A 17,190-nucleotide genomic window follows, 5' to 3' on the forward strand; every position below is an offset into this window, starting at 1 on the left:
GCCAGCTTCACAGAATTCACCAGATATACATCAACAACTGGCCCAGCCATGGAACCTGTTTGCATCTTTGCGTCAGAAGAGATAATACTCCTCCAAAGTTTCTTGCTGTAAATGAAGCCAATATCTGCTTTGTGTTACAAAGTTAATTCTCAAACCTAAGCCATCACATCCAAGGGAAGAGTAGCCAGGCAGCAACTGTCACTCGTCTTGCCAACATTCAGCGTTCCACAGAATGCACAGTATCATACAGCTAATTAACACACAAACCTAACACTCTCCCTGCCATAACGCACAAAGGTTACTCGATGCCACACAACCACATAATTTACCCAACATAATCTTAAAGCCTTATAAGATGGAGTTAAACTCTATTGCAGCTATCAAACTTAGTTTTAGACAAAGACTCTTCTGTCATCCTTTTCCTCGACCCAGGTTTACCTTCCTTTCCTGAACTGTGATCCTTCTCACACCATCCCCTTTACTAATAATATTTCAGCAGACAGCCATATAATCAGACCACATTACCCACACATCATCATCGGTATGTTCAAAAACAAAAATATTGTCCTTCTCACTCCCCTTGCAATGTCTGTCAAAGGTAATTGGATGTCCTTATCAAACACAATTACTTCAACTCCAACCAGTCCACTTTGCCAAACTATCTATTTTCTTCCTCATTTCTCCCGGACAAATCATTGCCATGCTTCTACTGATCTCCATCATCTTTGCCTCATCGCCAAATCTTCATTCAATTGAGTATGAACTCTTCCACACAGGACAGGAAAGAACCTTAGCTCTAAAATAGTGTGGAGTTGTGCAATACAACCACAACTTCTGTATTGCTAATCTAAAATCTCCACTTTCCACAATATCATCTGTAACTTTTTCTTCAAAATCTATTCCAATATTTCCTTTAACCAGTACAATTCAGAAAATACACAGATGTCCTTATGTGTTAAATGCCATGTCTTGCTAGGCACCATTTAATGTAATGTGACACCATCTTGACTCCATTGTTTGTAATTACAAATCCAGATTAATCATCTCACACTAGCACATATGCAGTACAGTAAAATACCAAGGGGTGCTCATAAGAATCACTCACTTCTTAGCCACTGTAAGCAATAGTCCATCATAGACAAGCATGCACAAATCCTAATGAAGTAACTGGCCAAGGATGTCTAATGCCACCCTAATCCAAAGTACATTGGGCACTTCAAATACTTGCAGCGATACCCCAATAGATCTCTTAGACATATGACTCAATGCATATGCTAAAAATATTTGACCAACCTTTCAACACTCTAATCTACCAACAATCCATTCTCACTCTTCATTTAATCACACTTGGATCATTACTTCCCTTGTAAGCAAAGGACAAAATTATACTCTTAACACATTTGCGAGTCATGAACAAACCCTTCATTCATTCCACTTCACCCCAACCCGAACTCAAGTCCATTTTATCCTTGACAGGTCAACCCCTACATATATACTCAGTAACCCTTCAAAAAAATCTGCTTATTTCCTTCTTTCTGTCCATTACGCTTAGGTCAAGCATTCATTCATTACATGTGGAAACACATAGTCAATCTCATCCTTGCATTCACCAAACTGATCTTTCATCGACAGTGTCAATAAACTATCAGCTGTGATATTCAGAGCGACAGTAACATGTTCTTGCAACGTGTGCAACCACTTGCCACTTTGTAGGGTTAGGTTGTTAATAAATCCATATAAGACTTGTGATCAGTAGGCACTACAAATTAAGATCCCCAAATATATTGTCCATATGTGTCCCTCTGCTCCCTACACAGTCTACTGAAGCAACCAGAGTTCTCTTCTTAAAAACAATACTTACACTCTGCTGCATGCAATATCTTACATGTGAAATACACTCTCCCTCCTCTTCCATCTTTCACTAGCATCAACATGGTCCCCCAAACCATGCCACAACCAATGGACACTGCATCCTTTCATGATCCATGTTAATGGAGTAAAATACTGAAGCCATCTCCTTCACAGTCCTAAAATCTCTTGGCACTCTGCGCCCTACAGAAACATTTCATGATTCTTGAATAACGTTTTTAATGGCTGTGTTTTAGAAGCAAAGTGGTATATAAATGTGACATAATACCATTTTCTTGCTTGAAGGTAAACCATTTTGTCCATAAAATGTCAAGTACTTTCACAGTGCACTATTAAGTTTATCTGGTCTACACACCGAAATCGCACCCTAGAATAGATGACATTCGTATTGCCTTGACCAGGTAGTACATAGCTTTCTATTACCAGGGCCGGACTGGAAACCAAAATGGGCCCTGGCAAAGTGCTTGGCCGCCTCCCGCCCCCGGGATTGGGGGTGCCGCCGAGCTCATTGCTAGGGCAGGTTTTCGGCCGATTGGGTTACAGGGCCGATTTTGCCCCAGGGGCCCAAAAGCGGCCCCCACCCGTGCGGCACACCCGGGGATTGCCTGGTGCCCGCTACGGCCAGTCCGGCCCTGTCTATTACATGCAGAAGATGATCCGGAATACATTTGGTGAAACCGATATAGTGTATTAAAAGAGATTAGCAGCCTTGATTCATACTGAAAAATACGATTATATATTGATAAATCCAGTGTTGAAAATCATTGTGTCCCACCCATCATCAGTTTCTTCACTACCTTTGGTACAGGATGACAACTGGCTGCAAGAAAAGCATCTAAGTCTGTCAAGTCCACAAACATGCTTAACAAACTGTAGTGTTTCTTTGCCGAAACCACAGAGGCCAAACACTCTGAAAGCCCAAGCTTTAAGATTTCCTACTTGCACAAACGATCGACCTACTTTTTCAACTCCTTCCTTAGCATAATGGGACACACTGTCTAAGTTATTTACCTTTAATCGCGTACCCTTGTCAAAACTATTCTATTCAGGTTGATTGGCACTCATCAGTGCAATCTGTTGCCACAGCTACCACTAAGACAAGATCTGCTTTACGTTTAAAAGTTTAGTCATAGGTCTAAGACGGCATAACTGGAGGGGGAGCAGTCAGGCAGCAACCTCCACTACTCTCTCCAACACTATCCCTTCAATGGAATACAGAACAATAAACAGGAGCAAGTAAAGAGATAACCGCAACAGAACTGTCCAGTTATTCATTTTCTTTAGCCTTTGGTGTTGGATGCTTGGACGTTGACAAGCAAAACCACCAAAAGAGAGTTTGTTTTAGGCAAGTTGTTACTAAAATTATGGTATATGTCAAACACTGACTGATTTACTCTGCTTCATGGACCTCAATGAGGCTACATTTATTTATTTATTTATTTTATTATTTTTTATTTCATGGAGTTTTATATAGTGCAAACTTGACCCGGTATCGGTATCAGAGTGCTTTACATAGCACCAGTTGCGTTACATGAGTACACATTCATTTTTGTTAGGCACGGGGAGATTAAGTGATTTGCCCAGAATCACAGGATGTTCAGCGTCGTTGCCAAGACTTGAACCCGGTTCCCCTGATTCGAGGTCGAGTGCCCTAGCCGTTAGGCCAACTCCTCTCCCCATCACAGTTGTTGCCACCCATCCTGGTTATGGAAATCTTATCAGATCTCTTTTTACTCGGTCTGCCAGTTTCTTAAGTGTGTGTGTGTGTGGGGGAGGTAATGACCAGTTAGCATGCCTTCTGGAAGCCATGAGAAGGTTGCATCTCTGAGACAAAGGAACTAGAATTTTGAGTACATTGCCTCCTTAAATGTTCTGATTGTAGTATAAATTACGGGCAGTGTAGCATATTTATCAATGTGGTGTGACAAGGTTCAATGCATTAATAGTAATTGTTTGATCACTTAATAGTAATGTTCATTATGCTATGTGACAGTCCTTTTGTTCCTTTTCTCACGTGGTGCTATCAGATCATGTACTGCTCAATACTTTGTAGAGGTAGCCCCAGTGAGTTGGGGTCATTTTGTTTTTAGAAAAGGATAGGACAAGAGTAGCAGTTTGCTTTGAATAGGTTGTCTGTCTTGCCGATAGAACCTCACTTCCAAACACTAAGGACCATGAAATTGAAGAATTAGATTCAAGGTAGTGAAGATTACTAGGTAATGGCCAAGCTACCTTTTTAACTTCTACTGCAATGAGACAAAAGTGTGGCTTTTTTCTTCGATCATAAAAAAGTTGGCAGTGTCTACAGATCATATTGCTTGAGAAACATAGAAGTTATTTTTGGGCTCAACTGATCCATTTTTGATTGTCTCACATTTCCTTCATGCTGAGGTGATCACCATTGAATTTGATTGACTTAAATGATGAGAGAGTGTGTCTGACAGGTTATATTTATGGGCATTGTGGACTAAACCACCTGTTGTGGCAGAGTCTGTAGCTTGATAGTGCATTCTGTGTAAGGGTGGCTTAAGAATTAGAGACACTGGATGCTAAGAGAAAGATATTAACCTGACTGTATTATTTAAACCCTTATTATTCACTTTGTGCGAAGTAAATCATTGCAGATTGTCTTTGAAAACACATATTTCATCTTAATCTTCATCTATGGGATGTGCAATATTTTGTCTTCTGGACACTGAACATCAGTAGAAAGATTTACTTTATGTTTGACATGATTTTTTCATGCTTGCACTAGCCTTGACGTATGTTTTCACAACTACATCATCACAATACTTTAGCTGCACCTTTGTATAAAAGGAGTAGACACTAAGGTTATGCTAGCAGAAGATCGAATTTCCTTAGACATTGAGTGTCTACTACACTTTGAGTAAATCCCACTAGATGCCAGCTGTGTTTAGGAATTCCTATAGTTATTTATAAACATGCAATATTCAAGCAGTAATAGTTTAGATTAATGCTTGGTCTGAGTTGCACTCTCACCTTTCCACAGCTGCGGCAGTGGTGCCTACGCCGAACAAGAGTGAACGCAGCTCGGCAATCCATGCAGTTGTTGCTGGCACTGTCAGGAACCCACTCCGGCGGATCTGTGACAAAGGGTCAATGCACAATACAGTCAGAGGAAAAAAAGTGTCAATCAAGGCAGACCCCAAACAAAAGCTCAGAGAAGTTGTAAAAAGACCATCAAATCTAGCAAGTGTGTTCACGAAGGGCTCGGAGAACAGTGGAACTATTGCGGACTACAGAGCATGGGGAAGGATGGTAATGGAGTATTAGTAGTGAGGAAGAGGTCACGCCAGTGCAAATTGGTGTAGGTGGAGAGTAGTGTGGGTGTTGAGCCAGGCCGCATAGTTGTGCAGTGGCAGAGTAAGTGTGCCAAGGACTCTAATGCAGGCATGAAAAACGCCCACTGTATTTCTTGGTCAGGTAGCAAAAGTCATAATAGGGTTGCAATTTTACCCCCTCACATCCCTGGGCACCAGTGCTACTGTGCCTCTTGAACTATTGACAGCTGAAGCACCTGCAGCTGTATATAATGGGAATGCCAATGCATTGCTGCAGAGTCCGGGAGCAGTCTCTTATGCACAAGGTGTACTGCTGAAGTTACCATTTGTAGAGAGTCAGTCTCCTATCCATAAGAGGTTACTTGGAGAGGTCCAGTCTCCTAAACGATTGTAACCAGAGGTGGTACAGTTCATGCAAACCTCATCACCTATACATAGGTGTGCAAGGTAGTTACCATTTGTGTAGGGCGCACTCTCTCCATCCTCTGCTCTCAGCAGGTTGATATCCAAGCACAGTGCACAGTCTTCCAGTTGCTTCCCGGGTCTCCTCTCAAAGTCAGGAGTCCTGATGTCATTCTCTGCAGAAAAGTTGACAGGGCATGCAAAGCAAGAAATGAACTGATAAGAGACTGTTGTCACAGAAACCATGGGTAAGGGTGGGGACACAATTAAATTATGCTTTATAAGAGCGCTGCTTTCATAAGGACACCACTGTTGACCCGGCTACTTCTATTCTGAGCAGGACACAAAAACGCATGCATGCTGCCCTACAGCATCCCCTGCAAAGACACAGCTCTACCAATGCACCACAATCCTGAGATGCTGTGACATTGCTAACCCAGTACTAGGATCAACACACAACTCTGCCCATGCACCTGTGCTACCCCTAAAGCCACGCAAAAGCATCTGACATCTGTCCTGCAGCATCTCTTGCATTTTTAGCCCTAAGCCCATACAGCTCTGTCAATGCGGCTAAGTTCTGAGCTGCAGCAAACCCCACTCTCCCTACGCTGAGACCCAAACAGCTTCACCAACTACCCTTAGCCTAGCCTGCAGCATCCCTGCAGTTCTATAGAAAACTGATCATCAGATCTTATATGCAACATCCACTGCTGTTGCAGTAATAACCAATGCATTCTGCTGATGCTCTTTAATACTCAGCCACAGCAATACCTGCTATTGCAGTTACAGGAACCCGAACACACACAAACATCATCAGTGCCAGCGGATACTATTTTGTAATGTCTGGTATGTCGAAATATAGCACTTCCGAGAAGCCAGATACTGAGACACATCGAGAGTTTTCTTAAAGAGCGTTAGTGCTATGTACATTGAACATAGACCTCTTGTTGGAAATGGCCCTTTTTGCAGGGTCATCCCTAAACTTTTTGCCTTCCTCCTGTATTTTTTCTAACCGGTTATTGTTGGCTTTATGACTCTGGGCACTTTACCACTGCTGATCAGTGCTAAAGTGCATATGCTCTCCCTTGGTAAATATGACATGTGAATTGGTATATCCATGAGTGGCTTATTTGGTTTGCCTGTTAGTCCCTAGTAGCGTGGCCTGTGTGTGCCCAGGGCTGGTAAACCAAATGCTGCTGGTGGGCCTGCAGCGCTGGGTTGCGCCACCCACAGAAGCTGCCTGTAAAGTGTGTCTCAGACCTGCCATTGCTGAGTCTGTGTGCAGTCCAGAACTGCCATCTTGGCTGTGAAGTGCACCCACTTCCCAGCCCCTGAACCTTCCCTTGGCATCATTTAGGTCACCCCTATGTTAGGGTGCATTGTATGTGTAAGGTAGGATATGCCCTGATGTGTGTAGCATGTCCTGGTAGTGAATTACACCCAATTTTGGTTTTCACTACTGTAAGGCTACCTGTTCTCCATAGGCCAGAATGGGTAGTTTGACTGTTACATTCTATAGTTCTAGCTGTCCCAAAGAACATGGTAGAAAAATGAATTTAGTATGCCTGAGCTCAGAATATTAAAATACATCTTTTAGTGAAGTTTATTTTTATATTCTGTGTTTGAAAATACCACTTTTAGAAAGTAGGTATTTTCTTGCCTTAGCCTTCCAGTGTGCTCTGCTGTTATGTGTATTGGCTGTCTGGTTTTGGAGTGACAGGGCTGGGGAATTCCAGGAGACAGGGTGAGGTGTCCCAGTGGTGAATAGAGAGATCTGCATCTAGATGAGTGGGAGGAGTTGCACCTGGGACCTGAATAGGGCTGGGTCTTCCCTCCACAATGCTGGCTCCACCTCCTACTGTGCGTCTGATGGCAGACCCCCTCTTTCTGAAAGGAAGGATGCAGCCTGGTAAACGAAGTGCTCCAGGACTGGGCAGAACTGGTTCTGGCTGGGTTCAGTGACTTGTAGCTTTTGAGAACAAAGACTTTTGGGGTATAAATATCTGTGCTGAAACCCCTACAATTGGTGTTGCTCCTGGACAACAAGAAGAACCTCTGTCCGTGTAACTGAAGGAATCTGCAGGAAAGGACTGTCCTTGTGCTTGTGTGCTATTTCTTGGACTGGCCTTCAGTGGTTACTACTGGACTTGGAAGAAGAGGAAAAGGACTTTGAAGGAACTTTTTTTTTTGCTACAGCAATCACCCAAGGGCTAGAAGAGAGCTAGCCTCCTGCTGGAGTCTCAGGGCACAGCAGATTCCACCACTAGCCTCCTGTTTCATCCCAGCGAGGATTTCTATCTGCAGGTGAGGCTCCTGTGAGTTCCAGGACCTCTAGTTCTACTACAGAGAAGAGTGTGCTGAAAATCGTCGCTAACGCCCGCTTGCGAGCCGCCACAGCTGAAGCGCGTACGAAAAATCATTGCGCTGCTGCCTCTGAGTGCTCGCTACCGGAAATCATCGCATCACACGTTTGCGGGCTGCCAAATGCTCGCTGACCTCAAGATTATCGCACGTTTACGGGCTGCCAAAGGCTCGCTAACCCGAAGATTATCGCATCGCATGTTTGCGGGCCTCCAAGCGCTCGCTAACCAAAGAGCATCGCATCGAGTTCATCGCTTCACGACATCGCAGTGCGGATGCTGAGCGTCGGCCATTTTCATCGCATCGCACCCGGATCGTCGCTCCCTCGCGGAGCACCATTTCTTCGCATCGCAACAGGGTCGCACACGCAACAGGCTCCGAGCATCAACCTCCCTTGCGGCAAGGATTTCAACGCATCGCTGGCTTAGCGTGGAGAAGTTTGTCGCTTTGTCCCGCACACAGATCAGCGCATCATCCTCCCTTGTGGCAAGGATTCAACGCATCGCTGGTCTCGCATGGGGAAAATCATCGCTGCAGCTCCTTAGCGACATTTTGGTTGTTTTGCTACAGAATCCAGGTACTTTGTAAGTAAAAAGGGTCGCAGAGATCACTGCTTTTAACTGAACTCCTGTGAGAAAGTGCCATCTTTCTTGCATGGTATGCCCCCACTTTTTGCTAAATTGCTGAATGTACTTCGAATGAGTGTACCCTGGGTTCCTGCCAATCAGGTGCCCAGGGCCTATGTTCCTTCCTTAAACACACAAACTCCAAATTGGCAAACCCTAGCCACATGTCAGCCCCTAGTAAATGGTACCCTAGGTACCCAGGGCCTTGTGACCAGGGAAGGCCTCTAAGGGCTGCAGCACTCATTGTGCCACCCTCAGAGGCCCTGTACCCTTACACACACACACTGCCCTTGCAGGCTGAGTGTCTGGGTGCAGGACAAAACAAAGAGTCGACATGGCACACATCACTGTGTACCATGCCCATCACCTACACTGCCAAGGCATATGTCAGCCACCCCTCTAGCTGGGTGCATTACGCCTATGGTGTGGGCACAGGAGCAGGAGCCCTGTGCCCCTACAGTACCCGGGTCCATTCCTGGGCACTGTAAGTGCAGTGCTGTCACTTAAGAATACATGGTGCTGAGAGCTTGTCAAACACGAGCTCCACAGCACCATATTGGCAACACTGAAGCCTGGGAAGTTTGGTATCAAACTTCTCAGCACATTGAACCCACACTGATGCCAGTGTAGGATTTAATGTACTAAGCACCCCAGAGGGCATCTTAGAAGATGCCCCCTTACAGCTAACTTGCAATCCACGTCTGCTCTGAGGCTGCCCAGGCTGCCACACAGCAGACACGTTGCTGGACCCCTGGGTGGGAGAGCCCCTGCTCTCCCGGGCCTGCAACAATGCACATCCTGGGTGAGGTGAGAAATCTCCTCCCCCAGGATGAGCAAAGGGAAGCTTCAAAGGCATGCCGCCAGTTGGAGTTTCCCCAGGCCACTGCAACCCCCCACTCTGGCGGGAAGCTTGGCCGGAAACCCCATACAAGGACAGGGGATGTGCCAGCCTGCCCACCCCACCCCTCAGGTGGGGGAGGCGAGGTGAAGCACATCTCCGGGCTCTCGCCATCTTGAAGATGGGAGGCCCTACCCTATCAGGATTAGGCTTCTGCCCCCCTCCCACAGGAGAGAGGCAGGATAGGGGGTGTACCCACCCCAGGACAAGGACCCATTGGTCCCTGGCCTTCACCTACCTGTAACGCCCCTAAATCTAGTATTTAGGGGCCCCCTGAACCTTCCTTCCTCAGATTCCAGATAGAAAAACGACAAGAAGAGCAAGAAGAACAAAGACCTGCCCTGCAGCTGCTAAAAAGAGAAGAAGACACCAACTGCTTTGGCCCCAGCCCTACCGGCCTGTCGACTCTCGAACCTGCACCAGCGCGGCATCCCACGTGGCCAGCAACCTCACCAACCCCGGAGGACCTGGCTACCCTTTAGCTCTAAGCCCCTGGGACTCCCACGAGTAGAGGCTCTACTCAAGAAACCTACTTGCTATCCCTGGCACCAGCCCGGGACCGCGGACCCAACACACTCTGCACCAGCCAAGCCTGGCCAGTGCCGGAGTGGACAAAGACCCAGAGGACGACCCCACGGCGACTGTGACCCAGAGTCCGGCACCCAAGGACCCCCCTCGACATCCCGGAAGAAGCCTGCAGCCTCAGAACCAAGTGCCACCCCAGCCGCGATCAACCAGAGGGTAAGATTCCCGACGTCAAAAGGCACCCCTGCACCCGGCGCCCTGCGACCCCCTGTGCCCAATCCCGGGGTACCCACCTAACCTACAACTACCCAACTTACCTCTCGAAGTGGTGGTGGCACCTGAAACATCCTCGTCCCCGAGCCTGCAGCCTCTTTCCAAACCGGAACATTCCCATTGATTTCCATTGAGCGCCCTAAGGCTCAAAAGCACCCTGCACCCAGCCGCCCGAGTGGCCCTGGCAGTGCCCTCTCTACTCTAACCTACTTCCCCACTTGCCCTGAGTAAGTGACCAGGAGCCCAGCTCCCACAGCCGCGTGGCTTGCCAGACAGCAGCCACCAACCAAGGCCCCCCTATCCCTCATAGGATAACATTGGGCCCAACTCTCTCTGCACCCGGCCGTCCTGAAACCGCTGAGGGTGAACCAACTGTACTTACCTGACACTGGGGGACCCCTGAGTCCATGCCCGGAATTTCAACACTACCAGTCGAGTACTTACCCTTAAACCGCTAACTTCATTTTCCTCATAGGGTAACATTGACTGGCTTTTTCTTCAAAAATCTTCTAAGTGTGAACTTTTCAAAACTGCAAAAATTCACCAAAAATCAGCCAAGTGACAAAAACGAATTTACTCACCTGCTCCTAGGTGAGCTCCCAGTGCTGGATCTTGGTGCCCAGCCCTGACTCTGAAAAGTGTTCACAACTATACTTACTTCTAACTCATTTTTCTCCCATAGGAAACCATTGTCTGCTTTTCTGTGAAATTTCTTCTAAGTGTCTACTTTTGCAAATTTGAAATATTCTTTTAAAATCGTACCATTTCTGCAAACGAAATTACTTACCTGCTTTTGATAAGGACCCCAGTCCTGGGTCTAGGCACCCAGTCCTGGATTACTAAAGTAACGATTAAGTACTCTACCTGCAATTTGAATTCTTGCCATAGAGATCCATTGAATGTTTTCTGTGAAATATTTTCTAAGTGCTAACTTTTGAAATAGCTAAATATTATTTAAAAATCATTACAGTTATTAAGTCGACTTTCATCACTTGATTCTGAATACTGACCCCAGGCTGGTTCTAGGATCCAGACCTGGAATTCCAAAAGTAATCTGAAAAGTAATTTATTACAAAAAACCTGAATTTACCATTGAGCTCAATGCATTGTTATGTTTAGGAAATAGGATTGTTTATTGCAACCAACTGTGACTGTTTACACAAATTTATTGCTTGAAACAAAAGTATTTATATTCAACCTCTCATTCTGAGAAAGTATATTTTTACCCCCTTTGTGGTTCTAAAAATAAAACAAGCATATATTTTATATATACAAATTATTGGCCTAGAGTTCAGTTATTGAGTGTGTGAAACCATTTGCTGACTGAGTGTGTACAATAAATGCTTTACACTGTCCTCTGGTACTGCCTTACTGCTCGACCAAGCTACCACTTTTGAGAGTAAGGTCATACCTAACTTTGACCTCTATCAGCCTCTGGGGGACTGTGGACTCTGTACACCCTGTACCTATTAGGGAACAGTATATACAGAGCCACTTTCTCACAACTCCTCTTTGCACACTTTGAACTATTTTTGCAGCATTTCAAGAGTAACCCTATTTTTCTAGTATTGTGGATTTTTACTGTTATTGGACTTGTGTTAAGTCTATATATAAAGATACTTATTTTTTATAACTACTTGTGTGGTGTCCCTTTGTAGTGTTCCTCACTGTGTTACTGTGTATGGTCATAAATGCTTCACACACTGCCTCTGAGATAAGCCTAGCTGCTCGTGCTACGTTACCACAGGGTTGAGCAGGGGTTATCAAAGGGTGTAGCCTGCTTACTCTGACTTAGGAAGAAGGGTCCCTACTTGGACAGTGGCCAGCCATTGCCAACTAGAGACCCCCATTTCTAACATTGGTGGCAGCGGTGGGATCTGGACTTGCATTTATGATCGCATACAGGGTATTATAGTGTACACTACTAGTGAGTGCAGACCATAACGTAACCACATACGTTTTTGAGGTTTTTTGATTCTATTTTTGATTGATATTGCCAGTTATTGCTACAATGGGTCTTGCTGAAATGAGACCTACCTTTTACATAGATGACCTGTTGACCTACAGTCTAGAGGAGCTAAGGGGGTTATGTGGGTTGAGAGGTTTAGCAGTCAGTAGGAAGCTATCCTTGCAGACATCCCTGAGGCTTTGGCAACGAGACAGATGGAGATTCTTGGAGTCCCAGTACACCTACCAAGAGGGTAGTTGGTCTGAGGGTGGCTCTGGAGAGTCGGAGAGGAGGAAGAAAGTGTTATGGAATATCTCATAGGTAGGGAGTCCCTTGCTGAGTCTAGGGCATATGGTAGGGACCAATTCCCTTCATGGTCCCCAGAGGAGTTGGTGGACAGGTGGGAGAGTCCCATAGGTAGGGAGTCCCTTGCTGGTTCTTGTGCCCAGGGTAGTGCCCAATCCCCGTCATGGTCCCCAGAGGAGTTGGACAGACAGGGGGAGAGGGAGCAACAGCTGGAATTAGAAAGGCTCCAAATGGAGATTGCCCAGCTGGAGGCACACCTAGCGCAGATAGCAGTAAAGGAGAAGTTAGCTCTGGAGGGTAGGTTATCCCCTGAGTGCAGTGTTAATTGTATGGATTCACCAGTGAGGGTGGGGTACAGTGGTGGCAGCAAAATTGAGTTGTGTAATGATGACAATGTAGTACACCCACCCAGAGATGTGGCACCTGACTCGAAGGAGGGGGTTGATCTACACCAGGGGATTCAAGGATATGAGGTAGCTCCATTGGTGTGCAGTGTCCCGGAGGTGGATTGGGGAACTAGCACAGGGGCCCATAGTCCTTGTAAGGGGAGGGACACCCTACCGACTCTAGATGTGAGGTGCAGGGAAAGGGGTTCCCCCGTGGCTGAAGTCCTGGTGTATGAGTGTGAGGACCGCCCAGAAGAGTGTGGGTTGAGTGATAGAGACAGTCATGTAATGTCTCGCCCATTTCAGGAGAGTGATGTGGGGTACTTATGTGAGGCACTGGATTGTGCACCTCTAAATACAGAGGATTAACACCTCTGTATTTAGAAAACATTTGGTCTGTACCGAGGTGGGCCTATTTGACAATGACAAAAGGAGGCTTCATCTGACATTTCTATGGAGAGACCGCTGCACGTTTGCAGTCTTGACACTAGAAGATCTCACCAGTAATGGTAGGCATCTGCCAGTGATGCCCACAGTACGGCATAATTGAGGACCGTGCAGACCCAGTGGCACCGGAGACCCTCACCTGTCAGGGGGCCTCTGCAGTCAAAGGCCTTGTAAATGTGTGAGGGGTTGCCCCATAGAAGTGTGTTACGCCGTTGACTTAGAGCCCAATGATGATGCTGCTAATCTCCCAGCAAGGATGCCCAAGTCTGTCAAGATCCCACTAATGATGCTTAAATTTCACCCATTGGGTACTCAAAAGCCACAGGTAAAGGCCACAATCTGCCAAGAAACCTGCCAAATGATCCACACTGAAAGACAACTGAAGAAAAGATTAAAGTGCTCACGGGCTGCATCTGATGTCTCACAGCTGTCAGGTTTGGATGCTGCAATTTCAAACACAGTCTTCAGGATAGGCCGGAGATCGCTTGCAAAATTTGTTTGAAGTTGATCAGCAACACCTGTAAGGAAAATTTACAAAGTTGTAGCATAAGACATGTGCCTGATTTTGAACTTGACTGGGATTACTCTGTCACAAAAATGGTGGGTATTCTGTCCACCTTATTACAAGTGCATTATATCACATGGCACTTGTAATCAGGTGGATGAATATAGTAACACTGTGACGGAGTAACCCATGGATATACTCTAAATCAGGCCCTTAATTTCCCTGCTAAGGAGGTGGACTGATGCCAACCCAAAGTGACAGGAAATGTAGATTAACACCCCAATAATAGACTACAGAGCCACACAAAAGTGGAATATACACTCACGAAATGCTTGTCCACCAAATCGCTAATGGTCTCAGTGACCAAGCATAGTCCAGTGATGAACTAAACATGGTGTCATGAATGTCTAGGTAGCTCTGTTCTTACTGTTAATTTCTGGTGGAAAATGACAGTATTTTGCAAACTCTTGGAAATCATAGTTTACCCCTTTACATCCTTACTTAACACAATAATACAGGACAACTGTGTTTTCCAGTGTTGTACTGTATGCATATGCTGCTTGTATACATAATTTATATTAGGGGTACTGCAGGATATATAGTGTTCTTCTCAGTAGTACAACATGCAGCTTACTCCGGGTAGACAGTGCTCAGCTTAGTCTTTCAGGTACTGTCAAACCCGAAACGGCCAGAAGAGGTACCCTCCAGACGAATGTATGACGATACAATGCAAACATTTACAACGCATGCCTTTACAACGTAGTTTTTACATCGCAACATCCATTACAACACATGATTTTACATCGCATGCTGTCACAACGTATTTTTAGAAACTACTTTTAGAAGGCATTCCGTTACAACGCATACCACTTTTAGGGCAAGAGTACGGTAAGTGTTGGATAGTGTAGGGGTAAAAATAACTATTCCCACTCTAGTGAGTGCAACAGTAGGGTAAGTGTTGGATAGGGGAGGGGTAAAAATTACTATTCCCCATTACTTACCTTATATTGTGTTGTAATGGCATGCGTTGTAGTGACATGCGTTGTAATGACGTGATGTAGTGACATGCGATGTAATGGTTGCGTTGTAATGGCATGCCTTGTAAAGGATGTTGCGTTGTAATGACTGCGTTGTAAAGGTAGTGTGATGTAATTACTGCGTTGTAAAGGTTGTTTCCCTTCCAAACAGGAACCCAAGCAACCCAAGACCAGCCACATGCAAATTAGTCTCTGGCTCCTGTTTGACAAAAACTGCATGCATGGCTGCTCTCTGTCTAGAGTAGTACAGTGGGTGGAAGATGGCGGACTGGACCAGCCCGAAGCAATTGTCAGTTGCCGAGATTAATCAGGCGATCTTTCTATCACTTTGTTGTTTGTTGCAAGAACCCATCACCAGCAGAAAAACAATTCAGGAAAAAAAAAATTTGTTTCAAGATCGGAAAACAAGAAAGCTCTGTACAAATACCCACACGTGCAACCACACAGAGACAAGGACTGGACATCTTGAAGCTACCAGGCGTGGTGGGCATTGATATGGACACTGTTCACTACCTTCATCAGGAGATTTCCTCATTTTTATAGTGATGTAAATGAGGCATACCTTGTGTCTCAGTTCTGCATCCTCGCCCCAACCTTCACTGCACCTATCAGAGCGGTTAAAACTATGTGCAATTAAAACTCTGGACATTTTCTTAATCCATCTCTATGGTTTAGAGACCATTCCTACGACTATGTCAAGCAAAAATATATCCTTATTACCCTACATTCCTTGATCTGCTGGGCTCAAGACACTTGGATCTATCATGATTTTAATCACTACAGACCACGTAACCTTAAACATCATGGCGTGTTTCATGTGACCGGAAGGCCCTAGGTCCTTCATGCCATAAGGGGAGAGCAGGACATCAGACCCGCAGTTTACACAGATCTCACCTGCGATGCACACGAAGAGTCGATGAAGCATGTCACTGGTGCTGCGATACCGCGAGCGTATCTCCCTGCGCATCAATTTGCGGTCCTCCTTTAGACCCCTCGTCCTCAGCTCATCCTTGTGTCTGGAATTCTGCTGCTGATGCCTGAAAACACACTCCGATCAGAGGAAATGGGAAGCACGTTATCAAGAACATGGTCATGCTAGCAATAGACAGCGGTTTACCTGCACCAGAAGAGGAAATAGTTTTAAAAGAATAATATTTCTCAGCGCCGGAGAAGGTAACAGTTGGCAACATTGTAAGCTGCCTGATCAGAGAAGGAAGTTCACAAGAGAGAACTGTGAAGACAACCTGCCCCAGCAAGAAAATGCATTTCACTTCATCCTTCCCAAATGAGACAATCCTATCACATCGACTGAGTAAAAAATACAAGTGTTGTGGCCTCCAACCCACTTCAAGTACTAGGTTTAAAGATAGTCATTCCTCCCTTCAGTGCTCCAGATAGGATTCTGCGTTATCACATCAAGGCCACTCCTTTCATTCTGTCAAAACTTGTTTCTTAATCTATGTGCTTGTCTTTTAGTTTCTCTGTTTGCCTCATTCAGAATTTGTATACTTGATTAGTATTCTCTTTCTCTCTCTCTCTGACTGTTCTGTTTGTCCTCTCATTGTGTTATAGCTCTCAATCAAAATACTTTATTTCTAAGAAATAAATTCTTACAGAAATATTGCACATTTCCCGCTCAATTAGTAAACAATCATAAATATCATAAAATTAGTAGTCCACAGCACACATTTAGATCAATTTAACCAACACATGACTATATACACATTTAAAATTTCTGGCACTAACACACAATAGATGGTGGACAACCAAAATCCCACATATATTAAGAACACATTAAAAAGTGGCAAATCAACCAGTAGCCTCCAACTCGTTTTGCTCAAGTACACAATTATAAAGTGCAGTATGCATAGAAGCCTATCACAATCACATGGGGCAATCTCTTAATCAACTTTATTAGCAGGGCAAATTTCCCATCTCCAGCGTGGCCTTGCCAGTGCATCCTCTTAATGCGGACAGGGCTCAGTAAGGTCTTCAACACGGTCCAACATGTATTGAAAACGTTTTAAAAGAAAGAGGATAACAATGAACCAGCAGCTTGCAACTCATTTTCCTCACATGACCATTATAAAGTGCAATGTGCATAGCTGCTTATCTCAAACACGAGGTACTCTCTTAATCAACCTTGCAATCGGGGGTGAATTTCCCATCTCTCAACCCATCGAGGCATCCTCTTAGTGAAACAAGACCTGCTTACCAATTCAAGATGCCACACTGCCAACTTAAGGGCGTGCCAACCTTTGTCTTAAAACACTAAGAGGGAAAAAGCCTAAACTGGGATGTTATT

General features: G+C 45.2%; 1 protein-coding gene and 1 long non-coding RNA gene across 2 annotated transcripts in view; one reads left to right on the plus strand and one right to left on the minus strand.

Moving 5' to 3' along the window:
- The window catches only part of LOC146811260 (uncharacterized), a 119,145-nt gene that overhangs the window by 73,113 nt on the left and 28,842 nt on the right, over positions 1-17,190 (plus strand). The window lies entirely within an intron of this gene.
- The window catches only part of LOC146811261 (uncharacterized), a 164,039-nt gene that overhangs the window by 3,579 nt on the left and 143,270 nt on the right, over positions 1-17,190 (minus strand). The window contains exons 9-12 of the mRNA XM_085618323.1: positions 15,780-15,922; positions 13,748-13,861; positions 5,627-5,749; positions 4,870-4,973 (exon numbers count right to left, since the gene is read on the minus strand). Of these exons, the coding sequence (XP_085474449.1) occupies positions 4,870-4,973; positions 5,627-5,749; positions 13,748-13,861; positions 15,780-15,922 (484 nt within the window). The remainder of the gene's footprint in view (positions 1-4,869; positions 4,974-5,626; positions 5,750-13,747; positions 13,862-15,779; positions 15,923-17,190) is intronic.

This window comes from Triturus cristatus, chromosome 7 (genome assembly GCF_964204655.1).
Source record: "Triturus cristatus chromosome 7, aTriCri1.1, whole genome shotgun sequence".
Taxonomy (NCBI): Eukaryota; Metazoa; Chordata; class Amphibia; order Caudata; family Salamandridae; genus Triturus; species Triturus cristatus.